Source organism: Sardina pilchardus, chromosome 7 (assembly GCF_963854185.1).
Source record: "Sardina pilchardus chromosome 7, fSarPil1.1, whole genome shotgun sequence".
Taxonomy (NCBI): Eukaryota; Metazoa; Chordata; class Actinopteri; order Clupeiformes; family Clupeidae; genus Sardina; species Sardina pilchardus.
Genome location: NC_085000.1, coordinates 34,437,337 through 34,455,466, shown reverse-complemented (window position 1 = coordinate 34,455,466; position 18,130 = coordinate 34,437,337). Strand labels below are relative to the sequence as shown.

The 18,130-nt window shown below is 47.1% G+C and overlaps 2 protein-coding genes across 3 annotated transcripts in view; one reads left to right on the top strand and one right to left on the bottom strand.

Moving 5' to 3' along the window:
• Positions 1-1,305: 1,305 nt before the first annotated feature.
• Positions 1,306-8,527, bottom strand: rnd1a (Rho family GTPase 1a). Its single transcript, XM_062540131.1, has 5 exons — positions 8,290-8,527; positions 7,469-7,556; positions 5,052-5,161; positions 4,413-4,547; positions 1,306-1,634 (listed from the first exon to the last, which is right to left on the bottom strand). Exons 1-5 carry the CDS (start codon positions 8,404-8,406, stop codon positions 1,380-1,382), a joined length of 705 nt encoding a protein of 234 aa, XP_062396115.1. The 5' UTR covers positions 8,407-8,527; the 3' UTR covers positions 1,306-1,379.
• A 5,837-nt stretch (positions 8,528-14,364) lies between these two features.
• The window catches only part of LOC134088038 (YTH domain-containing family protein 1-like), a 15,441-nt gene continuing 11,675 nt past the window's right edge, over positions 14,365-18,130 (top strand). Inside the window, exons 1-3 of one of the 2 annotated variants that reach the window (XM_062541929.1) lie at positions 14,365-14,750; positions 15,486-15,510; positions 15,978-16,057. In XM_062541929.1, coding sequence (XP_062397913.1) covers positions 14,724-14,750; positions 15,486-15,510; positions 15,978-16,057 — 132 coding nt within the window. In that variant the 5' untranslated portion in view covers positions 14,365-14,723. The remainder of the gene's footprint in view (positions 14,751-15,485; positions 15,511-15,977; positions 16,058-18,130) is intronic. The other variant, XM_062541930.1, reaches the window with a different exon arrangement.

Here is an 18,130-nt window from a genome sequence, read left to right as displayed (position 1 = left end):
AGAGTGTTCTAGAATCAGAGCAGGTTGATCTGGAGTGTTCTAGAATCAGAGCAGGCTAATGCTGATCTGGAGTGTTCTAGAATCAGAGCAGGCTGATCTTGATCTAGAGTGTTCTAGAATCAGAGCAGGCTAATGTTGATCTAGAGTGTTCTAGAATCAGAGCAGGCTGATCTTGATCTAGAGTGTTCTAGAATCAGAGCAGGCTAATGTTGATCTAGAGTGTTCTAGAATCAGAGCAGGTTGATCTGGAGTGTTCTAGAATCAGAGTGGGCTGATGCTGATCTGGAGTGTTCTAGAATCAGAGTGGGCTGATGAGTCAGAGAAGCTGAGATGAACCCTCACTGAACCCTCTGCATGCAATAATGTTGTGACAGACGCAGAGTAACTCACGTAAATACAAACACATGTACAACTCTGCTCTCTCCAACACAGCGCAAACATACCCTTTTTTTACAGTCTCAATCTTGCCCGCTCTTTCTCTTTAAACCATTAAATTTTTCCTCTCAAACAGATGCACTGACCATACACAAACAAAAAAACAAACCTCACAACCAATCGGATGCTAACATACACAAACACGCACACAAACAAACCTCACAACCAATCAGATGCTACTCAGAGTGGTGACTAAAGGCGCCCCAGCAAGTGACGCTCCAAACGCCTTAAAGTGCAGTTCAACATGAGAAATGAGCTTTGCTTTAAATACTCAGGGGTGACTTCACCTCATCCTCCCAACAGTTTTTCTTTTACTGTAAATGCATGATTGTTAAATACGCCCAATATGCAAATGAACGTTGTTCGCACCGACAACACTGTTCATTGTCTACATGAAAATGGGATCACCAGGATGCTACGCTGGAGAGAAATGGCCCGACTTCTCTCACCGTGGAGACGGAACAACTGATGTGCTCCCATGAAACCCTACAATCCAAGATGGCTGCTCGGTGAAACCCTACAATCCAAGATGGCTGCTGGTTTGGTGCTAATGAAACCCTACAATCCAAGATGGCTGCTCGTTTGGTGCTAATGAAACCCTACAATCCAAGATGGCTGCTCGATTGGTGTTCCTTTAGAGACATGCGGGCGACGCTGGAACAGAGAGTGACCTGATGAGGTAGGAGGGGCCTGTGACAGAGTCCCACCCACCCCACATCACCACTCCCCCAGGACGTCTCTGCTAGGGAGCTGCTCTTTGGCTCAATGAAGGGCTTGAACTGGGGCAGAGGGGCCTTCACATGATGGAGCAGCTCTGGGTGGAGGGGCCTTCACATGATGGAGCAGCTTCACATGATGGAGCAGCTTCACATGATGGAGCAGCTCTGGGTGGAGGGGCCTTCACATGACGGAGCAGCTGAGGGCCTTCACATGAAGAAGCAGCTTCACATGACGGAGCAGCTCCTCTTGTCCTTGCCGAAGGTGGAGGAGAGCAGCTCCGCCCTGCTGGGCAGGTGCAGCAGGCGCTTGGAGAGGCGCCGGGCGGGCCGGAGGGCGGGGCTGGGCTTGACGGGCGGCTGCAGCTTGTTGAGGCAGGAGAGCGCCGCGGCGCGGAACACGCTGTGGACGCTCTTCTCCGACGTGAAGGCCGAGCACTCCAGGTACGCCTCCGCACCCAGCTGCTTCGCCATCGCTGCCCCCTGGAGCACAGGAGGAGAACAGACAATGAGGCCGTGGCATACACACACACACACACACACAGTATATTCAATTACTAATGAGGCAGTGGCATACACACACACACACACACACAGTATATTCAATTACTAATGAGGCAGTGGCATACACACACACACACACACACACACACACAGTATATTCATTTACTAATGAGGCAGTGGCATACACACACACACACACAGTATATATAATTTACTAATGAGGCAGTGGCAAACATACAAATTCAACTACTCAATTACTAATGAGGCAGTGGCATTCATATATATATTCCGTTACTCAATTACTGACTTTAACAGCAGACTTAAAGGGATAGTTCGGGTTTTAAGACACGAAGTTATATGGGTTCCCCGTCAGCAACGTTGTGCATCAGCACTGACTTACCCCGCAACAGCGTCCTGTGAGCCGAGATCCAGCCGGTTTTTGATGCTGAAGAAAGTAGTCCGGCAAGTTTCTGGGGTCACGAAAGTAAAGTGTTTTTCTTCTCAAAAACATATGCGTTCAAAAGAGTGATATATTTGCACCACAAAAACGTTGTCCAGGAAAAATTCAAACCTCGTTATCACTTACTTATTTTTCGCGATTCCTATCACTGCGCGCTACTGACAACTGGACAACGTTTTTGTTGTGCAAATATATATCTCTGTTGAACGCATATGGTTTTGAGAAGAAAAACACTTTACTTTCGTGACCCCAGAAACTTGCTGAAGAAAATAGTCCGGCACCAAAAACGATCAAAAACCGGCTGGATCTCGGCTCACAGGACGCTGTCGGGGGGTAAGTCAGTGCTGATGCACAACGTTGCTGACAGGGAACCCATATAACTTCGTGTCTTAAAACCCGAACTATCCCTTTAAAACGTATTTCAAGATAGCTTATGGACTGACTGACTTGTCTTTTCTTTTTTGTTTGTTTGTTTGTTTGTTTGTGAAGTGACCTTGAGTGACATGAATGGCGCTTTAAATCAAAGGGGCCAGTGCTGCTAGTGCTGCTAGTGCTGCTAGTGCTGCTAGTGCTGCTAGTGCTGCTAGTGCTGCTAGTGCTGCTGAAGGGGCCAGTGCTGCTAGTGCTGCTAGTGCTGCTAGTGCTGCTAGTGCTGCTGAAGGGGCCAGTGCTACTAGTGCTGCTAGTGCTGCTAGTGCTGCTAGTGCTGCTAGTGCTGCTAGTGCTGCTGAAGGGGCCAGTGCTGCTAGTGCTGCTAGTGCTGCTAGTGCTGCTAGTGCTGCTAGTGCTGCTAGTGCTGCTGAAGGGGCTAGTGCTGCTAGTGCTGCTAGTGCTGCTAGTGCTGCTAGTGCTGCTAGTGCTGCTGAAGGGGCCAGTGCTGCTAGTGCTGCTGAAGGGGCTAGTGCTGCTAGTGCTGCTAGTGCTGCTAGTGCTGCTAGTGCTGCTGGTGCTGCTAGTGCTGCTAGTGCTGCTAGTGCTGCTAGTGCTGTTGAAGGGGCCAGTGCTGCTAGTGCTGCTAGTGCTGCTAGTGCTGCTAGTGCTGCTGAAGGGGCCAGTGCTGCTAGTGCTGAAGGGGCCAGTGCTGCTAGTGCTGCTAGTGCTGCTAGTGCTGCTAGTGCTGCTAGTGCTGCTAGTGCTGCTAGTGCTGCTGAAGGGGCCAGTGCTGCTAGTGCTGCTAGTGCTGCTAGTGCTGCTAGTGCTGCTAGTGCTGCTGAAGGGGCCAGTGCTGCTAGTGCTGCTGAAGGGGCTAGTGCTGCTAGTGCTGCTAGTGCTGCTAGTGCTGCTAGTGCTGCTGAAGGGGCTAGTGCTGCTAGTGCTGCTAGTGCTGCTAGTGCTGCTAGTGCTGCTAGTGCTGCTGAAGGGGCTAGTGCTGCTAGTGCTGCTAGTGCTGCTAGTGCTGTTGAAGGGGCCAGTGCTGCTGAAGGGGCCAGTGCTGCTAGTGCTGCTAGTGCTGCTAGTGCTGCTGAAGGGGCTAGTGCTGCTAGTGCTGCTAGTGCTGCTAGTGCTGCTAGTGCTGCTGAAGGGGCTAGTGCTGCTAGTGCTGCTAGTGCTGCTAGTGCTGTTGAAGGGGCCAGTGCTGCTGAAGGGGCCAGTGCTGCTAGTGCTGCTAGTGCTGCTAGTGCTGCTGAAGGGGCTAGTGCTGCTAGTGCTGCTAGTGCTGCTAGTGCTGCTAGTGCTGCTGAAGGGGCTAGTGCTGCTAGTGCTGCTAGTGCTGCTAGTGCTGCTAGTGCTGCTGAAGGGGCTAGTGCTGCTAGTGCTGCTAGTGCTGCTAGTGCTGCTAGTGCTGCTGAAGGGGCCAGTGCTGCTAGTGCTGCTAGTGCTGCTAGTGCTGCTGAAGGGGCCAGTGCTGCTAGTGCTGCTAGTGCTGTTAGTGCTGCTGAAGGGGCCAGTGCTGCTAGTGCTGCTAGTGCTGCTAGTGCTGTTGAAGGGGCCAGTGCTGCTGAAGGGGCTAGTGCTGCTAGTGCTGCTAGTGCTGCTAGTGCTGTTGAAGGGGCCAGTGCTGCTGAAGGGGCTAGTGCTGCTAGTGCTGCTAGTGCTGCTAGTGCTGCTGAAGGGGCCAGTGCTGCTAGTGCTGCTAGTGCTGCTAGTGCTGCTAGTGCTGCTAGTGCTGCTAGTGCTGCTGAAGGGACCAGTGCTGCTAGTGCTGCTAGTGCTGCTAGTGCTGCTGAAGGGGCCAGTGCTGCTAGTGCTGCTAGTGCTGCTAGTGCTGCTAGTGCTGCTAGTGCTGCTAGTGCTGCTAGTGCTGCTAGTGCTGCTAGTGCTGCTAGTGCTGCTAGTGGAGCTGAAGGGGAGTTTACCTGGTCATGTGAGATGGGCGTGTGCCTCTGGTTGGAGAGCTCCATCAGGGTGCAGACGTCTGTGCGCAGGTCAGTCTTGCAGCCCACGAGCAGGATGTGTGTGTTGGGGCACAGGTCCAGGATCTCTGTCTTCCACTGCAGCAGGGCATGCACACACACACACACACACACACACACACACACACACACGCAGGAGTTGTGTTGAGCTCGTCATGAACACCACACAACGCAGCAGGGCATGCACACACACACACACACACACACACACACACACACACACACACACACACACACACACACACACACACACACACACACACACACACACACACACACACACACACACACACACACGCAGGAGTTGAGTTGAGCTCGTCATGAACACCACACAACGCTTATGGGCATCCTAAAGCTACGCTATGGGATCTAGTAGATGCGTTTGTCCTAAGCTGGATATGAACTTAACACTTTAAACAAATAATACTTTCAAATGAAGCGGACAAGCCAACATTAAATGTGAGAGTAACAGTAACAATAATACCAGTACCAATAACAGCAATATCAAATATCAACAATGAAATAATGAGCTTTCAAAAGAGAAGAGAGATTGGGCTACGGTGGGCTGAATTAGCCACTGACCTTTTTCAGTGCGCCGTCCACGATGTCGGGGCGGCTGACGTCGAAACACAGCAGGACAGCATCAGAGTCGCTGTAGCACAGGGGCCGCACGTTGTCGTAATACGGGGATCCTGGAGGAAGACAAACCCTGTATTAACAAGATGACCTCTAGGTCCTGGAGAAAGTACAAGGAAGAGGAGGGGGCAGGTAGGAGGAAGAGGAGGGGGGCAGGTAGGAGGAAGAGGAGGGGGCCGGTCGGAGGAAGAGGAGGGGGGCAGGTAGGAGGAAGAGGAGGGGGCAGGTAGGAGGAAGAGGAGGGGGCCGGTCGGAGGAAGAGGAGGGGGCCGGTCGGAGGAAGAAGAAGACAAAGTCCCAAGAGTCCCAATAAATTATGAAATTCGGGCAGCAATCATTGATCACGTTCTGGTTCATGGACTGGCGATGTCAAGCAGGATTTCACGTCCAACCCAACATCACTTTCTGTGGATTCAATCATCTGAAGATTCAGACTACAGAACAGGTAGGTGTAAATGCTCATTATCATACAGTACAGTAATCACTGAGTCCACTGTTACTGCAGATGTTTCAGAACACTGGGACAAAGCTTCTCACTGTCCTGTTTGCCTATCTGTGACTGCATTCACTTCTGTAGAGACACTGGGACAAAGCTTCTCACTGTCCTGTTTGCCTATCTGTGACTGCATATTCACTTCTGTAGAGACACTGGGACAAAGCTTCTCACTGTCCTGTTTGCCTATCTGTGACTGCATATTCACTTCTGCAGAGCTGCAAGACTGGCAGGCGGAGGTGGAAGGACCCCTATGTTCACTCAGAGGAGGTGGAAGGACCCATATGTTCACTCAGAGGAGGTGGAAGGACCCCTATGTTCACTCAGAGGAGCAAGAGGACATGATAGTTGATATAGTCGTCCAAAATGACACCATTAGACACCGAGAAATACAAGTGATTGAAGACGATGTACATTTTGAAGGAATCAACCCCATTGACCGTGTCCTAATAATACATATTATAATCATAACCATATAACCACATAACCAATAACCATAATGGTGCAAATTCCCAATATATCAATACATATTATAACCATAATGGCTAATATATCAATACATATTATAACCATAATGGCTAATATATCAATACATACTATAACCATAATAGCACTAATTCCTAATATATCAATACATGTTATAACCATAATGGCACTAATTCCTAATATATCAATACATATTATAACCATAATGGTACTAATTCCTAATACATATTATAACCATAATGGAACTAATTCCTAATATATCAATACATATTATAACCATAATGGTGCTAATTCCCAATATATCAATACATATTATAACCAAAACCATATAACCACATAATAACCATAAACACGCACTATCATAACCATAATGGTGCTAATTCCTAATATATCAATACTATAACCAAAACCATATAAGCACATAATAGCCATAAACACACACTACTAGCTGGTATCGGAGGGCAAATCTGTGATGCAACAGAATGAGTGAGTTCAATGGGGCTCCCCTGTGCTTCCTCCAGCATCCCCTCTCCAGCCAATGGGGCGTCTTCATTGCCCAGGCGCATTGATTTGGCTTCTCACTCCGCCGACAGGGTTCAGTGGCCAAGCCAGCCCAGTGCATTGATCCAGCATATCTCAGCCCTGAGGCAGCGAGGAGGGATTTACTGAGAACACGCCACCCACTCCAACCAGGGGGCGGCAGCGGCGGCAGCAGCAGGAGGGGCAGCAGGAGGCAGTGCCCTGCCACTGTGGTCATTAGCATACAGTTACAGCTACACAACAAGTAGCGCAGAGTACAGAGCTACAGCTAGAGCCACAGAGTTGGGGTTGGGGGGTTGAGGTTGGGGGGTTATGGGGTTATGGGGTTGGGGTTGGGGGGTTGAGGTTAGGGGTTATGGGGTTGGGGTTGAGGTTAGGGGGTTGGGGTTGCATGCGGGACACAAGAGATGGTGGTGGTGATGGAAATACTCGTGGCCAGAGAAGCTATGCGACCACACACAGGTCAATTAACGCTGTGATGGGTGGCAACATCACAACAATGTAGACAGACACAAAAACAACCCATGAAAAGAGCATTTATTTACAGAAGAAACCAAAAACTAACTAGAGTTGTTTACCAAGTTATTCAGTTCTGCCTTGGCCATTTCAAACACTTGTATTTTTGCATATATTGAGCATCATTATAACCTTTAACCTCAAATATAGGTAGGCTAGTCCTATTTGTTTGTCCGAAAAGGCAACACAAAAGTGAACAAAACTAAACATAGTTTTTGTTATAGTCAGATGGAGTCAGAAAGCAACATTTAAAAAAAAAAAAAAAAAAAAAAAAAAAAAGTGTAAACAATCACAATATTTCTCATCTGAAGCATTGTAAATATCTCACCCGACGTGTCCCACAGGCTGAGTTCGACGCGCTGCTCTTCTAACTCCAGGCCAGCAGTGTAGTTCTCGAACACCGTCGGGACATAAGTCTGGATAAAACAAACAAAAAGGAAACGCCTCAACTCAAGACTCAACTCATTTCATTATGAAAGCATGCCACAAGACGGACACGGGACATATGTCTGTTCACATTTGGTTGGACAAAATAGAACGCGTTTTAAAAATGAAAGCATGGCTCTGCCACTTTACATAACCTGTAACATTATTTTACACATTATCTGTTCAGTTGTTCATAAACTGACATTGAAGGCCAAAATCATCCCTGCTCAACTGTGCTGGGAGAACATCTTTTGTCTTGCTAATGCGAAACTGCGCAAAATGTTGGGATGCTGCTCCAAAACAACATGCTGGTTAACCAATCCACACGCATGCCAAGGCACATCGAACTCAATCCCATGGCAACATGGAATGGACATGCACTCCACCACGCACACGTGCGTCCTCACTAGGCAATCCTATCCGTAGCCTACCCAGTTTCACAAAGGCACAATATATATTTGTAAATGTAAATATTTCACAAGGATACAATACTATTTACATGATGGTACATGGTTTGACTGGTGGCAACACACAGAAATGGTCGATTTTGGGAAGTTAATGGAAATCATTTGCTTATGCAAAACATTTGGTTGCGCAGACTCCCATTTAATGAGAGCATGCAAGAAGGTTAAAATCAGGCAAAAACAATAAAGGCCTATAATATCTTTTCAGTTAAAGTTATGTATCTGAACTCTACAGTATGATAGCAAGAACAGCAAATACCTCTGGATAGCAGTCTTTTGCCAAGACTTGAAGCATTGCTGTTTTTCCGCATTGGACGTCTCCCACCAACACAAGCTTACACCTCACCACCAACGGCTGTGTTCTTCTCTCCTTCATTGTAAAGTAGCCGGTCTAATCTGAGATACGATTAAAACAGTTCAGATAACGAGAGCATCCACTTTAGCAATCCTGATGAAACTCTCAACGTATCGCCGTCCTATACAGTAGCGAGAATGCTCACTCGTCTCCTGCCGACTCTTGTGTACAATGAATTACGGCACTGCGGCATTTTATATCACGCGCCGTCCAATGAGCGCAGTGGCGACGGTCGCGCGCTGCATGTGAAAGTTCGACGCGACGCACGCAGGTCCGGATTGCTACGGCCGCCCAACGCAGACGGCCGTCGTAGTAAAGAACTATACAAACTGAATAGGTCTAGCTACAAGGAGATATCAGCATATAGTTCATCAAAAAATTACATAGTCTGCATAACATATGCTTAACAGGACTAATTAATTGGCTTTATGGATCTATGTTGTTGTTAACATCATGTTCAAGAACTACAGTGTGACATGTCAGTCAGTAGAAGTAGATTTGATCAGTTTGTCGGCAGTTGTCCTCAGCAGTCAACATGGGAAGCTATTTATTTGGTCAAGCCTTGCTTGAAGTGTTAAACCCAAATAGGCCTACCTCACTTTGCCCTACCCAAAACGTGGCAGCCAAAAAAACGTAGACCTATCTCTGTCTGTAATGCAAGACCAAAATCAGCAAGGCTACAGATTTCTCCACCAGCTTGCATTGTTTTGTCAACAGATAAATGCCTGGCCCTATTTACATGCAAAAGAGCAGGTTTTGTTGACGTTCTACCAGCAGGCCAAGGGTAGTGGTGAGTGAGACCACACGAGATAAGAGAGAGCAGATAGCCACTCACCTGATTACATCCCTCGGCTAGATTCACAGTGTGCTTTTCATCTGACAGAAATAAACAGTGATAGTGATATTCAAATTGAGCTCAAACAAATAGTCTACCAATTGTGCAGTAAAAGCCTGTCATTGACGTATTTGGGAAATTCCTCAGACAGATCCGCTGTCCAATTCTCCCCAGACTTCCTGCGGTTGAGATAAGGTTATCATGGTGATACGGCACCACAGCACGGGGTGCGGGAGTGGAAGACTGCAGCCAACTCCGCTATTGTAAGGGCAATATCCTAGTGCTATGTAGTGCTGGTTCTGGCATTCCCGGACTGGGTTAAAGACAGGGTTGAGCATGGCATTGTCCACAATCTCTTGGTTAATACTGGAGCATTCAGAGTTCCTTTCACTGGAACTAAGAAGTCAAGCCCAGCTCAGATATGGCCCCTTCCTGTTCCAATGTGACTGTGCACCAGTGCACAAAGCAAGGTCCATAAAGACATGGATGACAGAGTTTGTTGTGGATGAACTTGACTGGCCTGCACAGAGTCCTGACCTCAACCCAATAGAACACCTTTGGGATGAATTAGAGCGGAAACTGAGAGCCAGTCGCCTCGTCCAACATCAGTGTGTGACCTCACAAATGTGTTTCTGAAAGAATGGTCAAACATTCCCACATCACACACACCACACACCGCACACCAAATGCATCACACACACTCCACACATCACACACCACACACACTACACACCACACGTATCACACACCACACACACCACACCACACACAAAACACACTACACACACCACACACATCACACACCACATACCACACACTCCACACATCACACATCACACCACACACACAACACATACCACACACTCCACACATAACACATCACACACCACACACAGCCCACACACACACATCACACAGCACACGTCACAGCCCACAGAGCCTGTCCAGTCAGCTGGAGGCGGCCATGTGGTGCCTGGTGCTCCTTTACCAGGTAAAGCTGTCGGCCAACACAACACACACACAGCAGCTGGAAAATTGATCAATTCTCTGAATCATTGATCTGATGCGACGTGACGTGTGTGCTGTGGCGGCTCGGCTCCCCAGTTGCAGCTCTCGCACGATTGGCTCCCCCAGTTGCAGCTCTCGCCCGATTGGCCCCCCCGAGTAGCAGCTCTCGCCCGATTGGCTGGCGGACTCCCTCTCTGGACCCCAGCTGCCATCTGACCCGGGGACACCGCCGATTACGCAACGCCAGTCACAGCGGGTCGCCAGATCTACTGGAGCGACGTCACGGTCGTCACCGACTCTCCCCTCTCCGCTAATCAACCTCACATACTGTATATCATAAAGAAACACAAGTGTACTGTATATCATAGAGAAACACTAGTGTACTGTATATCATAAAGAAACACTAACATACTAAAAACACCAATGTACTGTATATCATAAACAAAAACACTAAGGTACTGTATATCATACACAAAAACACTAAGGTACTGTATATCATACACAAAAACACTAACACTATATCATAAACAAAACTCTTTATATGTGCCAATAGGCGCGCCAGCAGCACAGGGATATGGCACGCTTATTGCGAAACACGTCGCATGATTTCTTACATTAGACACTTAATTAAAAAAAGAAATCTGGGGTGGAACTAGTGGTGTTGTAACCTGTGGTGGCCTGTAGTGGTGTTGTAACCTGTGATGGCCTGTAGTGGTGTTGTAACCTGTGGTGGCCTGTAGTGGTGTTGTAACCTGTGGTGGCCTGTAGTAGTGTTGTAACCTGTGGTGGCCTGTAGTGGTGTTGTAACCTGTGGTGGCCTGTAGTGGTGTTCTAACCTGTGATGGCCTGTAGTGGTGTTCTAACCTGTAGTGGCCTGTAGTGGTGTTGTAACCTGTGGTGGCCTGTAGTAGAGTTGTAACGTGTTGTAACCTGTGGTGGCCTGTAGTGGTGTTGTAACCTGTAGTAGTGTTGTAACCTGTGGTGGTTTTGTAACCTGTGGTGGCCTGTAGTAGAGTTGTAACGTGTTGTAACCTGTGGTGGCCTGTAGTGGTGTTGTAACCTGTAGTAGTGTTGTAACCTGTGGTGTTGTAACCTGTGGTGGCCTGTAGTAGTGTTGTAACCTGTGGTGGCCTGTAGTGGTGCTGTAACCTGTAGTAGTGTTGTAACCTGTGGTGTTGTAACCTGTGGTGGCCTGTAGTGGTTTTGTAACCTGTGGTGGCCTGTAGTGGTGTTGTAACCTGTGGTGGCCTGTAGTGGTGTTGTAACCTGTGGTGGTGTTGTAACCTGTGGTGGCCTGTAGTAGTGTTGTAACCTGTGGTGGCCTGTAGTGGTGCTGTAACCTGTGGTGGCCTGTAGTGGTGCTGTAACCTGTGGTGGCCTGTAGTGGTGTTGTAACCTGTGGTGGTGTTGTAACCTGTGGTGGCCTGTAGTAGTGTTGTAACCTGTGGTGGCCTGTAGTGGTGCTGTAACCTGTGGTGGCCTGTAGTGGTGTTGTAACCTGTGATGGCCTGTAGTAGTGTTGTAACCTGTGGTGGTGTTGTAACCTGTGGTGATGGCCTGTAGTGGTGTTGTAACCTGTGATGGCCTGTAGTAGTGTTGTAACCTGTAGTGGTGCTGTAACCTGTGGTGGCCTGTAGTGGTGCTGTAACCTGTGGTGGCCTGTAGTGGTGTTGTAACCTGTGGTGGCCTGTAGTGGTGTTGTAACCTGTGGTGGCCTGTAGTGGTGCTGTAACCTGTGGTGGCCTGTAGTAGAGTTGTAACCTGTTGTTGAAGTGATTCTCAATCTTTGGCTTGTGGTTGTGCTTGGCCTTTTCGTTGCACCTACTCAGGTTAGCCCTGGATGAGCTAGGGACTGAGCATCACCTGATCTGAATGCAATGTCACATGCCTTCAGCAGGAGTCTGACCTCACTGCTCATCCATGGCTTCTGATAAGGGAAAGTGGTAATCCATTAGAGGGAGGTGACACTGTTGATGTTGAAGGTTGAGTCCAGGACGGATGAGGCATATGAGGCAATGTCCGTGTGGGAGCCATGGGTGGCCTGAGTTGCAAACACTCTCCAGTCAGTCAGCTTTCTCTGGCTACATTTTACTGTCCTCACTGTTGCTGTCACACGTTTGATGAATACTGAATACTTGGGTAGTAGAGACAATGAGAGGTCATTTGAGTGTCCTGGAGGGGAGGGGAACAGCTTTGGATGTGTCAGCCATGTTTTTGCGTAGACATGGTCCAACGGTTTGAGTGGTTGAGGTCACCCGCGACAATGTAGGCTGCCTTGGGATGAGATACTCTAGGCTAGCAGATATAAAGGTTTACACTTAACCATGAGATACTCTAGGCTAGCAGATAGAAAGGTTTACACTTAACCATGAGATACTCTAGGCTAGCAGATAGAAAGGTTTACACTTAACCATGAGATACTCTAGGCTAGCAGATAGAAAGATTCACACTTAACCATGAGATTCTCTAGGCTAGCAGATAGAAAGGTTTACACTTAACCATGAGATACTCTGGGCTAGCTGAGCATTGACTCTCGGTGATGAAGCTGCAGCTATTCTGAGCATTAAACAAAATGTACAGGTACACTTGAACAGTAGGCCTACATACACAAGCGCACACACACACACACACACACACACACACACACACACACACACACACATACACACAAAAGTGCACACACTCACACACATGTGCACTCACACAGACACATCGATATTATTTTTTTTATTTAGGTCTAATGCAAATATTTGTGTTTTGTAATGTGGTCAACTGGAAGAGAGTGCAACAAAGAGTGATGCAGGACAACAGAGACACTGGACACTGGCCATTTATGGACATTTTTTTTGTCATTTACATTCTATGTTCTATTTGGCTCAGGTGCTCTCAAGCTAGAATCTTTGATCGGAGCAGCTGTTGATGCCTGCTTTTCCTTGAGAAGACACAGACATCCGATAGATTGTATGTTTTTGTCTGTTCAATTGGAATAGGAACGGACTACACCACCTTTTTCATTTCCATTAAAATTGTTAAATTAAGATTGGTTGAGGCACTTTTATTCCGATTGAGGTGTTATTCCATTTCTAACTGAATTAAAAGCGCCGTGTAAATGTGCTGAGAAAGGGCGATTAAGGGTGTGTGTGTGTGTGTGTGTGTGTGTGTGTGTGTGTGTGCGCGTGTGTGCATGTGTATTACGCTTTGAAAAGAAACAGTAAAAAATTACAATCTCTGTCTGAATGCAACGCTTTTATCTGTACAGTTTGTTCAGTTCCAAACAAATGAACGAAGAGTTCTGGCCAAAAGCCTGTAAGAGATACAGTCACCTCCCACTCTATAAATTATAATACATAATCTCTTCACTCTATAAATTATAGCCTACATAATTTCTTGACTGCATCTGTAAATTATAGCACATAATCTCTAGACAGTACCCACTCTATAAATCATAATAGGCCTGCATAATCTCTTGACTCTATAAATTATAGTACATAATCTCTTGACTCTATAAATTATAGTACATTGTCTCTTGACTCTATAAATTATAGTACATAATCTCTTGACTCTATAAATTATAGTACATCATCTCTTGACTGTACCCTAAACATCGACCAATGCAAGCAATGTCGCAGACTTGCAACCATTTGAAGAGTCGGGCTACAAATGGCAAAGCTTGAATGAACTGAAGCTAGTTCTATTAAATGTATGATAAAAGGTGAACTAGGTAGTGGGCAGGCTATCCCACTGGTTACACATGTAAAACAACACCTGTTTAAGCATTCAAGCAGCAAAAGCTGAAGAGAGCATCACAACAATATCATTGTTTTATTGTTTACACAAAACTAGAAATGTTGGTCGATTATACTTTTTACTAGCTCAAGAAGCAAGACTTTCAAGAATCAATTGTAGAGCGTGGAGTGGGACAGTAGGATAGGCTACATGAGGCTGTTTTTAAACGTGTTTTCTTTTTTAAATAAGACATGGCTATTTCTTCACTTGTGGTACAGAGCTGCCCTCTGCTGGCAGAAACTAGACATGTCATTAGGGTTGTCTTCTTCCCAGGGTTTTTGCCTTTGGGAAACCATGGCTGTGACGCGGTTCTCTTTGCGCAGATCCCGGATGGAACAGCCATTGGGGGAAGAAGTGGTTTGGGCTGTACAATTAACGTTACCAAGGAGGGTTACAGAGAGGGAAAAATAAGTAAAGTGGCCGTTTGCAGATTTAACAAATGTGTAAACATTTCGGGAACAATCGACTGTGGACATTTGAGAATCTGTTCGCGGCATTGTAATTCTGGGATCTGAGTAGCGGTCTGGAGAAGACACAGTAGCCTTTTTGAACTGTGAAAGTTGAGGTGCTTTACAGCTAGCTCCAACTAGCTACGTGCAGCTGTGAAAAAACACTTTGCTTGCTGCTAAACAGTGAACGCAACACGGAGCTGGGAAGACCTTTTTACTGGCTCCGTTCGTGTTAAGGGGCTTGCTTATGAATTAACGTTATGTCTGCCACAAGCATTGACCCTCAGGTAGGCAGGGAGTTGCTTCGGTGGGCAAATGTAATTTCTTCCTTCCAGCAGGAGCATTAACTTGGTTCACATGAAGCCCCGGGTGTTCGTGATAGAGTTGATAGACGTTTGCTAACGTTAGCTAGCGATACATCTAACGGTCCAGTGGGACTTGTGGCCTCATTCATGCCGTAGGACAACCGGTTTGAGTTTTTAAAGCAATTCTAAGTAAATCAACAACAGTGTAATAATTTGACAGGAAGGTTGTCCTTCAGGTAACAGACAGCTGGTTTGTTAGCCGGCTAGTCAGTTTTACCACTACCGGTGAAAGTTAGCTTGCTAAACAGTCAACGTTAACAGACCAGATGACAAAGCGTCTGGTCTGCATGGACATTATGATCATCATAACTAATTGCCCCAAAATTAGCATGTGCTGGGCTATAATATTTCTGTCTTGAGTATGGCCGAGCAATCGTGAAATGACGGTGATGTGGCTAATGGCTGTCCTCCGTAGCAGCCATTAACTGCTAGCTGGCAAGTTAACGTTAGCCAATATTTTGCTAATAAGCTTGCATGCTATGCGTGCTTTTTAGAGGGGTTATGAACTTGTCATGCATATCGCATAGAAGTAACTGACTGTTTACTTTAATGTGAGCCTTTAGATTGCCATTATAATTCTGTAACGATCTAAATATGCACGTTTCCAATGTTATGCTAATATAGTCCTGTGTCTTTATGTCTTCACCCAAAATGCAGAGACCAAAGGGACAAGCATCTAAAGGTAAACACTTACATGTACTCGCATGAATATATACCGTGATTCTGTCAGGACTGAATATATGTAACTTACTGGCGTGTTAATAACAGTTTGTTCTGTGTTTCTGGGAAATTACTGTAACGTTATTTCTTAAAAGCCAGCTGAGGTATTTTGCTACCCTTGCTGTCATTAGGATGTCTACTACGTGTGTGTTGACCATTAGCAGCCAGTCATGCCCCCACCAGTCATGGCCTTACTGTCAGAGCAATGGATCATATCGGCACATGTCTTTACAAGTCCAGTGTGACTGTCATATTGGTATACAGAAATGTGTTGGATTTCAAAACCAGATAGTTTAGTTGAGCAGAACATCACACAGTGTTTTGCACTGATGAATTTTGACACTACTGAAATTAGCCGTCTTATCTGGTTGTAGTCATGAGCAAGCGTCAGACATGGTTATGAAATCGTGCTGTACTTTGTTGTTGCAGTACAAAATGGATCTCTCCATCAGAAGGACACTGTTCATGACAACGACTTTGAACCGTACCTGCCCGGCCAGTCCACTCAGGTGAGTCCCTTAGATCAGGTGTGATGGCAGCAATGCTGTGATGGTGACCATTAATGCCGCTATATTTTGAAATGATTTTGAGAATCACTCCTGCTCCCTAAAAATCATTTGAAGAGACATTATTGTTAGATGTGTGCCAACATGAAAGCCACATGTGGAAATCAGTGGTGTTTTGGTGATCTCAGTTCTGCCATATGTGGAAGTCAGTGGTGTTTTGGTGATCTCAGTTGTGCCATATGTGGAAATCAGTGGTGTTTTGGTTTTGGTGATCTCAGTTCTGCCACCGGTGTCCATCTGTGAAGTAAATGGGTCTGTTCCAGAGGGAAGAGCAAAAGCAAGTGGTGTGTGCTGGTGCCCTTGTGTGTGATCTGGAGGATTTGGGACGTTAATCATCAGCTGTGGCCCTGGTGCAGGACGTGTGCAGGTTGTGTACCGAGGTTGTGCACCGGGGTTGTGCACCGGGGTTGTGTACCGGGGTTGTGTACCGGGGCGGTGGCAGTGTAGTGGTTAAGGAGCTGGGCTAGTGTACAGTAGCCTGTAGAGTAGTGTAGTGGTTAAGGAGCTGGGCTAGTGTGCAGTAGTAGTGTAGTGTAGTGGTTAAGGAGCTGGGCTAGTGTACAGTAGTAGTGTAGAGTAGTGGTTAAGGAGCTGGGCTAGTGTGCAGTAGTGGTGTGGTGTAGAGTAGTGGTTAAGGAGCTGGGCTAGTGTGCAGTAGTGGTGTGGTGTAGAGTAGTGGTTAAGGAGCTGGGCTAGTGTACAGTAGCCTGTAGGGTGGTGGTAGTGTAGTGGTTAAGGAGCTGGGCTAGTGTGCAGTAGCCTGTAGGGTGGTGGTAGTGTAGTGGTTAAGGAGCTGGGCTAGTGTGCAGTAGCCTGTAGGGTGGTGGTAGTGTAGTGGTTAAGGAGCTGGGCTAGTGTACAGTAGCCTGTAGGGTGGTGGCAGTGTAGTGGTTAAGGAGCTGGGCTAGTGTACAGTAGCCTGTAGGGTGGTGGCAGTGTAGTGGTTAAGGAGCTGGGCTAGTGTGCAGTAGTAGTGGCAGTGTAGTGGTTAAGGAGCTGGGCTAGTGTGCAATAGTAGTGGCAGTGTAGTGGTTAAGGAGCTGGGCTAGTGTGCAGTAGTAGTGGCAGTGTAGTGGTTAAGGAGCTGGGCTAGTGTGCAGTAGTAGTGGCAGTGTAGTGGTTAAGGAGCTGGGCTAGTGTGCAGTAGTAGTGCAGTGTAGTGGTTAAGGAGCTGGGCTAGTGTGCAGTAGTAGTGGCAGTGTAGTGGTTCAGGAGCTGGGCTAGTGTGCAGTAGTAGTGTAGTGTAGTGTAGTGGTTAAGGAGCTGGGCTAGTGTGCAGTAGTAGTGTAGTGTAGTGGTTAAGGAGCTGGGCTAGTGTACAGTAGTAGTGCAGTGTAGTGGTTAAGGAGCTGGGCTAGTGTACAGTAGTAGTGTAGTGTAGTGGTTAAGGAGCTGGGCTAGTGTACAGTAATAGTGCAGTGTAGTGGTTAAGGAGCTGGGCTAGTGTACAGTAGTAGTGTAGTGTAGTGGTTAAGGAGCTGGGCTAGTGTACAGTAGTAGTGTAGTGTAGTGGTTAAGGAGCTGGGCTAGTGTACAGTAATAGTGCAGTGTAGTGGTTAAGGAGCTGGGCTAGTGTACAGTAGTAGTGTAGTGTAGTGGTTAAGGAGCTGGGCTAGTGTACAGTAGTAGTGTAGTGGTTAAGGAGCTGGGCTAGTGTGCAGTAGTAGTGCAGTGTAGTGGTTAAGGAGCTGGGCTAGTGTACAGTAGTAGTGCAGTGTAGTGGTTAAGGAGCTGGGCTAGTGTACAGTAGTAGTGTAGTGGTTAAGGAGCTGGGCTAGTGTACAGTAGTAGTGTAGTGTAGTGGTTAAGGAGCTGGGCTAGTGTACAGTAATAGTGCAGTGTAGTGGTTAAGGAGCTGGGCTAGTGTACAGTAGTAGTGTAGTGTAGTGGTTAAGGAGCTGGGCTAGTGTACAGTAGTAGTGTAGTGGTTAAGGAGCTGGGCTAGTGTACAGTAGTAGTGTAGTGGTTAAGGAGCTGGGCTAGTGTGCAGACGCCTGAAAGTTATTGATTCCCGGC

Bases quoted from the DNA above. Each gene is read 5' to 3' on its own strand.
- rnd1a (XM_062540131.1), bottom strand. From the start codon at position 8,406: ATGAAGGAGAGAAGAACACAGCCGTTGGTGGTGAGGTGTAAGCTTGTG. The intron at 5,162-7,468 runs GTGAGATATTTA...GTCTTCCTCCAG, and splicing joins CAGCCTGTGGGACACGTCGG to GATCCCCGTATTACGACAAC. The intron at 1,635-4,412 runs GTAAACTCCCCT...CCTGTGCTCCAG, and splicing joins CGCCCATCTCACATGACCAG to GGGGCAGCGATGGCGAAGCA.